Genomic DNA, 14,431 nt, shown 5'->3' with positions numbered 1-14,431 from the left:
CAGTGCCTGGAAAGAAATATGTACATAAACCCATTCATTTTGTAACAGTAAACCCCAAATTCGTGCAATGTCCTAAGCCTAATTGTTGACTCAACTGAGGATTTACAGCACTTTAGCTTCTGCAATTACTTATTACATCGTTTTCTACGTTCCCTCTACTTCGTTTATAAACTACCCTGAACATAAAATGTACAAGAACTTCAACAAGAATAATTTTGATTGACTGGAAGTATTTCACCAGATTTTTTTTATTCAAAAACTTGCATCAGTGTGCCTAGTATTCATGAATCAGTAGGTTTGTATCCAAGTCTTTCCCAATTATTCAATACAGTTGCTTCTAAATGAGGTGACCACAGTGCAAAAAGTAGAATATTGCAGTTAAGAGAAATTAGGTTTTTATCCCTTATTGCGACTGTTATAAATTCAGCTAGTGTACAGCAATTTTTCATAATAGTTTAATATGCATTATCTGTAATGACACCTTGACAGCTGTTTTGTGTGGGTTAACATGATACTTGGTACAGATTTCTTGTATTTGGTCTTCAGATAAAACAATTTCTAAAAACTGTCTAAATATAAGCCATTCCAAGCTATTTAAGTCCATCATGAAAATACAGGTGGTTTTTGAAGTAAAAGTAGAAAAAGCCATAAATAATGATATAGCAAAAAAAAAGGAGGTGAAGGGGAGGGGGTTAAAGCCCAGACTGCATCTTTAACTCACCTTAGTATGTGACAAGACAGTGTGCAAATTAAGGATATAACAGCAGCCTTAGCTTTTTATTCAGTTCACTTCTGAAATGCAAGGTGTATTCTACTATCACAACTCTTGAGAAGTAGCTTTTAATTGTTCAACTGCAGAACACACACTTAAAAAAAAACCACATTTATTATAGCACAGTAGCCATTGTTAGAAAACCACAATAGCTACTCAGAAGGTCTGTATATGACTTCAAAAGTTAAGAATAAATTCATCAGATTAATTTCTACTGGTGGGGTGTTTACACTTAAAAATACTGAATATACCTCTGACAAGATTTTTTTTTAAAAAGGACATGATAAAGAATTTTCTCTTTGCTAAATGATCAGTTGTCATTTTAAACATACACAATGTTAAGCGAGACTCTTATTTTACTTTAGACTGGAAAAATATGCCAGGGACAGTCAAAGCCAACACAAAATAACAAACAGCAAAAGGTAGCAAGAAAGAGAAACAGGTTAAGTGCAGCTCTGGTCAAATTCATAGCAGTTCTTTACGTCAGTTAACGGTTCATTTACACTGTAATTTCTAATCAGTTACATGCAAGCCCAAAGAAGCATTTGATCACTACACAAGATAATAAAATTTGATTAAATTTATCAGGCAACTGCTAAAATATGAAAATTTGCAGATGTAACAAAGTAGCTTTATCTGAACTTTTAACAGGACAAAATTAAATCATTCCATTGGTTAAAAAACCCTACATTCAGTTTTACCAAACAAAGTTTCACATGAAAAGTATTGTGTGATTCCAAAGTTTCTGGAGTAAAAATGGAGTGAGTTGAAATGTCAGAGACCCCATTATTTTGAAAAAAAAACTGAAAGTACACGTCAAAAATTTCTAATTCCACATCTGAACAAAATACGGCATATCTACCAACAACTGCATCATGTAGGTCGTTATGAAAGGCTAGCTGCCAGGATGTAGGAATGGCTCCTTGCCTCTGTTCCCTTTGAGGAATATACAATCATTTGAAATCCAGTCATATGAAGCACTTATCATGCTGTGTGATATACCAAGATACTCAATCCTTAAAATAATCTGATAGAGGGTTTTTTTAAAGTTGCAGCCTTCCCCAACTTGTGTCTCTCCAGGTATGCAGAGTCACTTCAGAATGGCAAGGAGGAGTAGGGGGGAGGGGTCACAGCCTAGTTTTGCTTCATTTCTTTGCTTAAATTAGAAGTTGTAAGGCCACCTGTGTTTTTCTCAGTGCTGAAAATTGACGTCTGATCACAGGGCCCCTTTCCCCACTGTGTGAGAACATGTTCAATGTTTTATGTGTTTATATGTCTCCTTTTGGCACCATGGAGCATTATTTTAAGAAGAAATATTCCTAGTTCTGGCTGCTTTGTTCACTCACTGCCACAGGTGGGGCGTCAATATTCACAGCAATGACTATGCTTTCCCCATCCTCTGTTTTGATACGTTTCAATTCTTGCTGTTCAGAATGGTCTCCATTCTGCCGTTTTGTTGGAAGAGAAGCTGAAGCAGATGCATGGGTAGCTAGCATGTGTAAGGGACTTGCAGCAGCTGTAAAAGAGTTTTTAAAAGCACATGGTAAACACAGGCAAAGGAAAAATAAACCTTGTTCCATGACAAAACATTAGAAGTACAAAAATGCCTTAAAAATCAGTACTACACTAGCCTGTTTCAGGTTTCATGAGTACCTGTAGAGTTAACCATAACAAAATGGCAAAAGATGAAGATGCAGAAGCAGAAACACCGGTGGCACAAATCACTGGGGAAGCAATGTGTTTATCTGCAGCTGTTCACTATAGTCATACAAGGAAATGTAACTACACAAACCAAATGCAGAACCCTCTAGAAGACCGCCCCACCTCCCCTCCACAAGCAGGGTCTGCATCTTCCTGCTCAGTTCCATCCACGGACTCTGGAGAGAGTACAGCTAATAAGAAACCCAACCATAAAGATGGACAGTTTCTTCTTGCAAGTATGGAGGGCAGTTCTGTTTTGGCAAGGGTTGTGTGTAGTCCCATGAGAGATCAATGAGCTCTTATTCACAAGGCAGGAGTAAATGAGATCATATGACAACAGAATCAAGTATAATTCTCCTGAACATCTGTGAATCGAGGGCATAACAGTTTACTTGATGGTAAGTGGCAATGTCTGGCTGGCTGTTCTGCAGATATCCACAATGGAAATACTTCTAACATCACAAAAAGCTAGAATCCTTAAGAAAACTTCAGTCATAAATGTCAAGCCCCAGCAGGGCTGAACCTGGAATGCTGTTCCCCATGAGAGATCCACAGTGAAAAATGCTTCCATTTTGTCACATGACTTCAACAGTTTCCTCACAGTGCCCCTGACAGAACCAGAAAAGCAGCATTTAAAACCCAGAGATGTAGAGACTGAATATGTGAAGAATCTGACACTCAATTCCCATAAGTGAGAGCACACAGAACTCACAAGGAACATGGTTTTGATTTCATATTCAGTACATCTCCAGTCCAGACTCCCAAACTGGCTCAAACGGGGAGGAAAGAAAAGGGGGGCGGGAGAAGGCTGTTAAATCTTTGCTTAAGCTGGACCCAGCCTCCTGATGACCTGATGGTAGCTGGCAGTGGGACCAAAGAGAAACGCTAAGCTGAGCTATGTCCAGACACAATGGAGAAGTAATTGTTTGACTTCTCCCTGCCTCCTTCTCCAATTAATATTCGGAATAGGGATGGGTACAGACTGGCTCACAGACCAAATTTAATTATGGACTGGTTACTGGTCCATGAGCCCAGTCTGTTCAATCAAGTCTCTCACAGAACACTCATGACCACCATGTTTTCCATAGAAGTTTGTGAGGTCCATGGGAGCAGTCTGTGAGCCAGAAAACTGGTACTGAGGACTGCCAAGGCAATGGGGGAATTGCCTTCCCTTAACACTTGAAGTTGTGCTACTACAACATGACTCAAGGAATTAAAGGAAGGCATTTAAAATGCCTTCAATCATTGAGGTGTGCTGCTGCAGTGGCAGAACTCAGCAAGTGAGGGCTTTTTGAATGCTTTCCCTTCACACCCTGAATTGTGCGACTCTGACACAACTCAAGGAGTGAAGGGATTCAAAATGGCCTCTCCACTCGCTGATGTGTGATGCAAGCACCAGTGGTGTGCATGTCTCAGCAAGTGAAGGGAAGGCATTTTGAATGCCTTCCCTTCATGAACCTAACGAACCATGACCCGTTCTGTTAAACAGGAATGTCCATGGAGGTGTGTGGCTCATAAACCCCAGGAACAATGAATAATGAACCTTTTTTTTTTGTCCATGCCCACCTCTGATTAGGAACCCACTGCTATTTTTACCTCCAGTGACCTGTCCCTACAGGAAGACTACTTGCAGAACATCACTTCAAAGGTCGTCATGCCTCTACTGTACAATTAATCCATCTGATTCTGTATACTTTTATATTTGTACTACCTTTTAAAGGCATTATTTTCTCGCTTTGATAAAGCACAGTTGTGTAATAGGTATATGGTGTCACATTAATGTTCAACTTAGTCAAGAAATCCCAACTGTGATTGTTATGGTCCTCAATTGGTTGAAGGAAGGCAGTTCCACAGAGCATACCAATGAGGCTGAGTGTCTCAGCATTCCCAAGCTCCATTTATTAAAAGTTCTGTCCAATACTCATACTGTGTAAACATGATTAAAAATTTATGCTCAGCACCAATGCTCCCTTTAAGCTGTGGAGCCTTGTGAGCAAATATTCTACTCTCTGAGCTACTGGCATTAAAGTTGTAAGTGAACAATTTAGCGCAAACTAAAACAAAAATGTGTGAGCTGGAAGCTAAGAAACTGTGAGCCAATTCACACTAACTCATCTTAAAGGGAATACTCATTAGAGAGAAAAAGCAGACTAGAATTCCAAACACTGTACACTCTTTCAAACTCTGACTGAGAATTTGCATTTATATTAGAAAACCAGCACTGAGTACAGACACATGCAAATTCAGAAATTTTGCAGAAATGGGCTAAAACATTATGCAACATGCTGTTTTTCTCAGCAAAGGTGTAAAATAAGCAGACAACTACATCTTGTAGCAGTTGTTATGCTATCCTATATCTAATTCTGAGCCATAATCTCAGTCCACAGATCATTAAATTTTCACACTGGGATCAGGTACAGAGTAGGGGGGAACTATGTACAAACATAGGTCAGCCCCCAGGTATGCACAAAAGTTTTTTTTTAAAAAGAGTGATGATTTTAAATTACAGGTCAAAAAAACACCTCATGACTTGGATGCCATTTTGAGTGAGGGGAAGTCACTGCCTGAGCCAGCTTGGGGGGAAAGGACATCAGGGAGGTGTGGCAGGCAGGTAAACTGCAACCTTCTGAGGTAGATTAGGACTGAGAGACTGCTGGGTCCAGGATCACCCAAGCCAATTCCCTAGCCGAGCAGGGAATCAGGTCTCAGACTGCCATCCTACCCAATACACCACACCACCTCTGTAAATATAAACAATATGCGCTGTTTTGAGAGTCAGATAAATAGCTACAATGTTTTAAAGAACTTTATGTTCAAGGCTCTGAAAAAAATGTGAAGCTAGATTTAGGAAGTGTTTAATAGATGTTGGGAAAGTTTAAGAACTAACTATAGGTTATAGAAAACAGCTTTAGGCACATAAAAGACTTTGAATATATCAAATAGGTTGAACATTTTTCTTTGAAAACATTATTAGTTCAGTTTCAAAACAAGGTGCTACATGGAAACGAGTGCTGCTCTTCAAGCCCAAAGGCCTCCTGGGGAAAGTAAATTATTTGTGTGGCTCTTCGGATCCCTATTCAAGTTCCTAACTTACCATGAAAGGGCAAGGACTGTAGACTGAAGCTTAATGTGCCAGACAGCAGCCTTCAGTAAGGAAGGGATCTAAATATCTAGAGAAACGAATATCTACTGAAATCTGGACATCACTCTTCTACACAAGAAATCTGTGGTACTAAAATTACTATTTCAAATGCTTACCAGAGTTGGCCTGACCTTGAATTGCTGTGGTGATGGGGACGACGTGTGTTCCATTCTGTGTTACAGTTTTTATTGGCAGCTGGTGTTGACCTAGAGGCGTTTGTTGCACTATGGTAACTGTCTGTAGGGGAGCAGTCTGAGAGGTCTGAATGATCCGACTAGCAGCTCCTATGGTCGTATGGCTAACTGCAGGTAAAGTTTCCACTTTAACTGAGGGGGAAAGAATAAAAATCTGTTAAGGAAACAGCTGAATGTGAGTACCAATTAGTGGGAAAAGTTCTTACCCTCAGCACTTAGTAAGAGAAATCAATGAAGAACAAAAAAAGCTGTTCTCTCTGCTTGTAAACAATGAAGAAAAATAATAAAAGGGTCAATGGGAAATGGAACAAAATTCTTACCTTTCAATTCATTGTGGTCTCCATTCTCTTGAGGTTCTCCCTTCGGCTGGGCCACCACTGCTGCCTGTGTGACCACTGCTTGACCAGCTACAGTGTAAGTATTTGCTGGTGCTAATCCAGTCACATTTGTGACAGAAACAGCTGGTATTTGATGGACAACATGAACTGTTTGTACTACAGGTTGCTGGGAAGTCGATGTTGTCACAGGAGTTGCAACAGTGTACGTGACAGGTTTCATAGTTTGTGGTAGCTGCCTCTGTACAGTAATTAAAACAGGCTGGCTAGATAAGGGTGATCCTACCAAAACAGAGGGGAAAAAAGGGTTACCTTATCCACCTGTCCCAGGAACATTAATACCTTGTCCCCTTGAAAGGGGAAAACAACAACAACGCTCCTTCCCTTCTACAATTTGTGCAAGGACACTAAGGTCAATCCAGTTAGACTGAGCATTATTGTAGACCCAAGTGGGCAGCCAAGAAACACACCTGCATGTCTCCTGCTACCATCCGAAACATACCAAACAATCGTTCGTTGGTCTTAAAGGTGCCACTGAACTCAGATTTTGTTCAACGTTATTATGGCACTCTTAAGCATGCATTATAGGCAAAAAAAAATTACACAGAGGATTACAATTACAAACATGGATACAAATTAGGAAAAAATTAAAACTACGCACACAATATAAATATTGAAACAAGTGACTACATTTGCTTTCCCCTCTTCAGCCCTTTCTACTTCATGCTGCTTTATTTATTAATCAAGTGATGACCACTCTTGACGGGGCACCACTAACACTGGCACCATCCAGGAAGAGTTTGGGTGTGGTTTTTGGATATCTCCTAGTCACTATATTGCCAAACTGGCATTTTTTTCATCTGTGCCAGACTTGGCAGCTGGCTCCTATCTTATTGTGCTCTAACATCGCTGCAGTAATCCATGCAACGGTTACCTCCAGATTAGACTACTGTAACTCACTCTACACTGACTTGCCCTTGAGACTGACCCAGAATTCAGCAGCACGAGTCCTGACAGGAAAATCATAGATGACTTGCACTGCACCAGATGCACTGGCTCCCAGTGTAGTACCAAATCAAGTTCAAGGTTCTCATACTGACCTACATGGCCTTGAGCGGTGAGGGACCAATGTATCTGTGAGACCGTCTCCTCTGGTAAGTCCCCAGGAGGACACTGCCCTCTCAGGACAGTAGCCTGTTAGTGGTACCCAACCCCAAAGATATTCAGCTGTCCTCAATAATGGTCAGGGCCTTTTCAGTCCTTGGCCCCAACCTGGTGGAACTCTCTGCCAAATTCCACCAGGACCCTGCAGGATCTTATGCAATTCCACAGGCCCTGTAAGGCAGAGATGTTCCACCAGGCCTTCAACTGAGGACAGTTTCATCTCAAGCAGCATCCTGCTGGTTTGCTTACCCATCCCCCCCCTCCACCTGTGGAGTAGCTGGCAATCTGCAATTCAAATAGATGTATCATTTGCCATCTGTGTTTTTATAGTGTTCTAATCTTTTGCATGTTTTAACTGTTTTTTCTATAGTTACCTTGTTGAAATTGTTTCAAATATGTTGTACATCACCCAGAGCCCTGCTATGCAAGGATTTGAGCGATCCCTACATTTTAATAACAACAACAGAGAATCACCTAGCTTTTCCTCAACCCTGCTTTACTGCAAAAGTAGGCACAATTATAAATCACGGTCCTCGGTCAACTGCCAGCCAAATCATGCTGCACTACTAGTTATTCCCTCCTTCCAGCATTGGAACAGCTATTTTAGGGTAAGCTAGAATTATATGGTTTGCTGTGACTGCCAGAACTCAAAGAGAAGAAGGTCTTGATGCCACTAGTTGCAGCAATCAATTCTATTCCCTGAGTTCTGACTTCCTCCAGCATGGCTGTTTCATAGCTAACAGGAGAGATGACACTTGGTCCTGGCAGTTACACTGCTGCTCCCAAGTCTTAGATTGTTTCCTAGAAGCAGTGGACAACCCATGATTCAGAGAAGCAGGAACAGAGAAGCCATACAACAGGTGCTAGCATCCAACAGCATTCTGACATCAGAAAGGAACTGTATCAATAAGAGAAGCTATGTTGATTGGAGAACAGACATGTTTATTTATACCCAACCTTATTCCCCAATGGGAACCCAAAGTGATTTACATTGTTCTCTCTTTTATCCTCACAACAACCTGTGAGGTAAGTCAGGCTAAGAGTGTGTGACTGGCCCAAGGTCACTCAGTGAACTTCCATAGCAGAATGGGGATTCAATCCCTTCTGTTTTCAAACATACAGCTAGCTAACAGACTCAGCATCACTATAATAGTTATTTGTTACCTCCCTGACACTCATGTATCCATCCTAGATGCAGTCCAATTCCCTGTCAGCTTGCCTAGTCACCCCAGCTACTATCCTGCAGCCCCTTTTCTTGGAGAAAGAGGTGGTGCTATAGAAAAAGGATGTATACTTGGGAGAAACTGCTGCTCCATGTCTCCATGCTGAAACAGTCCATGTTCCATGTCTCCATGCTGCAAGCACTGGCTTACTAACTAGGCAGAGATATTAATGAGGAAACTGTGGCAGGTGGTTGTTTTTAGGCACTATATTAATTAATTCTCATCAGGATTAGCACTAACAGGGGGCAGTTTTCCTTTGTGCTCCCTGTGTTATCAGTATTTCTTATTATTACAGAGTATGTAAACACTTTTTGTAATACTGAGCTTGAATACTGAGAAGATTCAGTATTGAAACCTTTCATGAATCTTGTCCCCTTCTCAGTCTTTGAAATATAAAGGAAACCCCGTTTCAGACCCCAGACAACAGGCTATCTAATGCTAACAGTTGCCTTGCAGAACACAAAACAAAAAAAATTCAGCCTGATCCTTCATCTATCCATATCTAAGCTTCATGAGCTGCAAGTTGTTTTTAAAAGTTGGCACAGTTTGGTATTCTGTAAACCCTGAACATTTCTGAAAAAACATTCTCTGCCACGGATTGAATGGCTCGCTTACTTGATGGTGTAAAATAAAAAGCAGCAGACTCTGACGTTCATAATGAGGCTCCCTGCAGCTGCTCCCAGTGCTGGGGCAAGGCTGACGCCTTGCCAACCCATCCTGCATGGCTCAAAGTTTCCAGCAGGACTGCAGAACTGGGAAGCAGACAACTGCAGGAACTATTCTGACCACTCAGGAAATTTCAGAATAGGTCCTTTACAATTTCCAAATGACAAGTCCATTTCACCCTCATCTTCTATAAATGCAATTTAACTTGAACCACCACCAGAAGGTTATTAGCCTTTCAGACAATCTATTTCAATTTTTAACATAAACTGTATATACCCCAAGTGGAGAACCCATGATACTCATGGGGGGTGGGGGGTGCTGCAGTCAGCTAAGCGTCGAGGGGGGCAAGTGAGGACTGCTGCATCTCCCCACCCAACTCCCGACTCCCTGCTGAGGGTGACTGTTTTAGTTTGGGGGGGCGGGATTCAAACTCCCCAATGTAGTTTTTTTTAACATTTTTAAATATTTTCTTAATATTTCAGATTTTCTGCAAACCTAGGAGACATTCCAAGTTTACAGAAAAATCTGCTTCGTGTCAATGTCGCCCTAACCCATGGATTGAGCTATCCGCAGCTGGGGGCCAGACTTCATTATTAGATATGTTGTATTCAATAGATGAAAATGTCACCTGGTGCACTCTGTGCAAATCGTGCCTCCTGTATCACAGCTAGCTTTGGCTGGAGAGTGCTTGGCTCAGGCTCCAATGGAACAGGGGAGCCTTCCCTTGACAGGCTCTCTGGGGTCTGCACACCACTTGAATGAGCAGACAGCACTCCTGAATGGTTAGGGGAAGCTGGAGCACTTCTGCAAGCAAAGAACAAAAGAAGACATTGTTAAGACGGAACTGACGGGTTAGCCAAACAACCAACCTCAAAAATTATGCAGATGAGCTTCCCACAAGGAGAAGCAGGTGAGAAATGGAGGGGAGAGGGAGTCAGTGAAAATGTATCATTTCTTCAGTTACAGAGATGTGTTCCCTGTAGATTCATTAGATATAGAACTCCTCCAAGTATCTTCCCCTCTATAAGTAAGCACCGCATCCTTCTGCTACCCCTCCTTAGCCTGGGCTTTGCCATGGCTCCCTGGGGCCTTGCAGCACCAGCCATGGGGGGCACCCTCTGGCAGGCACCCTAGCTGACTGGGTGGTGGGGGAGAAGCAAGCTCTAAGGTGGGGTAGGCCACCTGGGGAGCCCCACTTGCAGGCCTGTCACTCTCTGCCAGCCAAGGGGAGAAAGCCCCCCAGTCCTGGATGCTTCCCTCAGGATGTCAGTGCTGCCAGAGGTATTGCCACACACTCATGCAGCAGATGTCCCCCGAGATCTTCATGTGCAGAAGCCCACAGTGGCACTATGGGTTCCTCCCCTTCAGCCCAAAGGCCCTCCATCTTGGTCACCAGAGGGGGTGGTAGGAGGTGCTAGCACAGGAAAAGCTTCCCTACTGCCAGGGGCTGCAGTGCTTGATGACTCCCCCATGTGGTGAAGGCAACAGAATGCCCACTCAATGAGCATGTGCATTTGGCGGTGTGCCCAGTTGTAGGCTACACAGTCTGGTGTGTGTGTGTGTGTGTGTGTCATCAGACAGGGCAGCAAGGGATACCCATGGTCACCTACAGGGAAGTCAGGGGAGCCAGATCCATGCTGTGTCCCACCCGAGCCATGCCAGGTATACTCCCCCAGGAGCCAGCTTGTGCCCTCTGGCCAGCCATGATCTGTGTGGAGAACCACCCCTCCTCTGAGTTTTAAAAGCATGGGGTTTTTTGCCTCTCTGGAAGTGGCAAGCAGCTAGTGTAGTTGTCTGCTAGATTACAACTATGCGTATGCTAATAGCCCTGGAAGGAAAACAAGGAATTTGGTACTAGGAAGTCCCTAGGTGATTCCTGAAAATATCCCAGAATTCCTTCCAGGAGGGCCCCAAGGATGCACCTGTGACCTGAGCAGACCAGGTCAAGTGAGTAGAGGGAGTGACGTAATGTGGGTGGAGACAGGGTTAAGAAAACCTCCCTGAAAGGGGGAAGGCTCTTCTTCCTTGGGATACTTGGCTGAGGAGAAGGATGCTGTCTGCAAGCAGGCAGAAATTTTTCTGACCATGCGGGCTCCCAGGTAATGGGACAGAGAGAGGAACATTACAACCTTTGAAGACTTTTTTAGTACCTGCCCTAACTTAACATCAGTTAGGGTATGCCTAGAACATGGAAAGCAGGTTTACAACCAATTTTCCTTTGGAATCTGTCTGCTGATCTAGTGCTGTACTAAGTATGCTCGAAAATATCTTCTTTTCAATGTGTTTTTTCACTTCAGAGGCTGGCTCTCAGTCTCTGTACCACCCAGAATCCCCAGCGTTTGGCCACACTAGTGCAAAACAAGCTCCTGGGTTGGGAGGAAAGCAATCTGCATGGTGTGCACATGGCTCCGAAGGTGTCATAGGTCCCCATGGTAACCAGTCCCTGAGCAGCGTGAGACACCAAAGCCAGGCCTCAGAACCAGGAAGGGGAACTGGGATTCCTGTTCATCCCAGTGGGAAATCTCTAAAACAAACAAGAGGTGGCAGTGAGTACCCTAGTGAAAGGAAGCTGGCTACACCAAGTCAAAGCAGGGTCTGCAAGTCAAAGTAGGCCTGTTCTGTTACAAGTCAGTTAAGGCTAGAGGTGGCAAAGATGTGTACGTCACTGACCACTGCCCAGGAACATGGTCATGAGGTCCATGAAGATGCCGAGGTGTTCACAGGAGGCCTGGCCACTCAGGGTGTAGAAGTGGTGGCAGTTACGGTAGACTTGGGGCTCCTCCCGAGGGGCTATCAGAGTGATGTGTGTGCAATCCACTGCCCTGACCACATTGGGGAAGCCACCAAATGTCACAAACTCTGCCCTGATGGCTGTGAGCTCATCTTCTTCCATGAGGAAACAGACATGTTCAAGGAGGTAAGCAAGCATGGTATCCAACAGCTGGCTGAGGACTGGAATACCTCCAAAATCTCAGCGATGACTCCCTGGAAGGAGACCATGTGTCACCCAGCAGGGGGCCAGTAAGGGCCTTCTACTGGCTGCCACCATGAGAGGGCCCAGAGCATCCACTCAACCCCTGTATCTTCCTTATTAGCAAGGACCGAAGAGACATGAGGACCCAGGCAGTTGAACAATAACGGTTTATTATAAGTGCTCAAAAACAATAAGTCAGTTGTAAAACCTTTTAGTGTAACAGTGAATAAAGAAACACAGTAAAGGTTGGTAAAAAGAAATAAACAGCCCTGGCCCAACTAACTAGACATTCCCTTCTTTTAACTTCAAGCCAACTCACCCTCCTTGGATGAGGGTTCCCTCTCTGGCTGCAACCTGCCTCTAGCTCCCGAGAAAACTACCTTCTCTGTTTCTGCAGCCTCTCCAGAGAGAAAAACAGGTTGCTTACCTGTAACTGTACATCTTCGAGTGGTCATCTGTGCATTCACACTCATGGGATAGAGTGCCTGCGCTGATCCCCAAATCGGTACCTAAAAAGCCCGGGAATTTTTTCGCGCTTGGTGCCAACGGGCATGCGCAGGCGTCCCAATGCGCATGCTCGCCAGCACCAGAGCGAGGATCCCGCCAGTTCCTTCCTGACCGCTGGAAGCCCCTACTGGAGGGAGACAGTCAGCTGCGGGGAAGGAGGGCAGGTAGTGTGAATGCACAGATGACCACTCGAAGATCTACAGTTACAGGTAAGCAACCTGTCTTCTTCGTAGTCTCTGTGCTTCACACTCATGGAAGATTAGCAAGCAAGACATACCTGGAGGTGGGAAGACGGTCAACTGGAAGAAACAGCTTGCAGTACCGCAGTTCCCAAACGAGTCCTCTGTTGAGCATGCACGTCCAGCGCGTAGTGCTTCATAAAGGCATGTGGAGAGGACCAGGTGGCAGCCTTGCAAACATCCGTCAGGAACACACCTTTCAGGAACGCCACTGACGTCGCCACCGCCCTTGTAGAGTGGCCACGAATAGGCCCAGGTAACGGCTTCTTAGCCAACAAATAACAGTTTAATAGTCTCAGTGAGCCATTTTGAAAGCCTCTGAGACGAAATCCTGGAACCTAACAGGGGCAGCGTATGAAACAAAAAGCTGCTTGTCCTTGCAAAAACTCTTGGAATGACTTAAATAAAACAATAAAGCATGCTTTACATCTAAAGCATGCAACCTACGTTCCTCATCCGAGGAAGGCGTAGGATGAAAAGTGGGCAACCAAACTTCTAGGTTGAGGTGGAACTGAGAAACCACCTTGGGGAGAAAAGAAATATCAGGAGCTAATGAAACTCCAGCTTCCTGAAAAACAAGATACGGGTAGTCACAACGCATCGCCATGAACTCCCCCACACGACGTGCTGATACAATGGCTACCAAAAACGCAGTCCATGAGAGAAGCTGTAACGAACACATGGCCATCGGCTCAAAGGGATGACGAGTCAGTCTGTCCAACACCAAAGTCAAATCCCACAACTGTGGGGGCGATCTGGATGGGGGATGAAGACTAAGCAGACCCTTCAAAAACCTCTTAGAATGAGGGTGTGCAAAAACAGAATGTCCCTCCACTGGTTCATGGAATGCAGATATTGCTGCCAAGTAAACCTTGATGGAGGAAAAAACAAGGCCAGCATCCACAAGAGATAATAAAAACTCAAAAATTAACGACAATCCCACCCTTTGGGGAGAAACTGAGGGATCAACTTGGAACTAAAGGAACTTCCGCCACTTCCTATCATAGGTAGTGCGGGTGGAAAGTTTCCTGCTATTCAGGAAGACATGCTGGACTCTGCTAGAGAACCCACAGGGTCGATAAGCCATGCTGTCAGCTTCAGGTGGGGCACGTTGTGATGGAGTACATGACCTCCCTGAGTTGACAGAAGGTCCGGCTCCGCCGGGAACTGGTAGAAGACCCCCTCTCGCCAGTTGGAGCAGGATCGGGAACCAGTTCTGGCGAGGCCACCAGGGAGTCACCAGGATGCAGCATGGTCTCTCTCTTGCGATTTTGTTGACCACCTTCGTCAACAACGGCAGAGGCGGAAACAGGTAAAGGAACCGACCTTCCCACGGAAACAGCAGACCGTCTCCCAATGACTCTGGATCCACACCCCCCTCTGGAACAAAACAGAGGGCACTTCCTGTTTTCGGCTGTGGCAAAGACATCCACCTGAGGATACCCCCAAAGCTGAAAAACAGGTTGGAGGAAGCACCAATGCAGTTCCCACTCGTGCGGGGAAGCTGCGCCCCT

At 44.4% G+C, this 14,431-nt stretch overlaps 1 protein-coding gene across 2 annotated transcripts in view; it reads right to left on the bottom strand.

The window, feature by feature from the left end:
- Positions 1-210: 210 nt before the first annotated feature.
- Positions 211-14,431, bottom strand: part of FOXK2 (forkhead box K2) — a 138,882-nt gene continuing 124,661 nt past the window's right edge. Inside the window, exons 6-9 of one of the 2 annotated variants that reach the window (XM_060240741.1) lie at positions 9,826-10,001; positions 6,130-6,426; positions 5,732-5,941; positions 211-2,288 (exon numbers count right to left, since the gene is read on the bottom strand). In XM_060240741.1, the coding sequence (XP_060096724.1) occupies positions 2,092-2,288; positions 5,732-5,941; positions 6,130-6,426; positions 9,826-10,001 (880 nt within the window). In that variant the 3' untranslated portion in view covers positions 211-2,091. The remainder of the gene's footprint in view (positions 2,289-5,731; positions 5,942-6,129; positions 6,427-9,825; positions 10,002-14,431) is intronic. The other variant, XM_060240742.1, reaches the window with a different exon arrangement.

The sequence above is a fragment of the Heteronotia binoei genome, chromosome 5 (genome assembly GCF_032191835.1).
Source record: "Heteronotia binoei isolate CCM8104 ecotype False Entrance Well chromosome 5, APGP_CSIRO_Hbin_v1, whole genome shotgun sequence".
NCBI classification, from domain to species: domain Eukaryota; kingdom Metazoa; phylum Chordata; class Lepidosauria; order Squamata; family Gekkonidae; genus Heteronotia; species Heteronotia binoei.
This window is presented reverse-complemented; position numbering and strand designations above follow the sequence as displayed.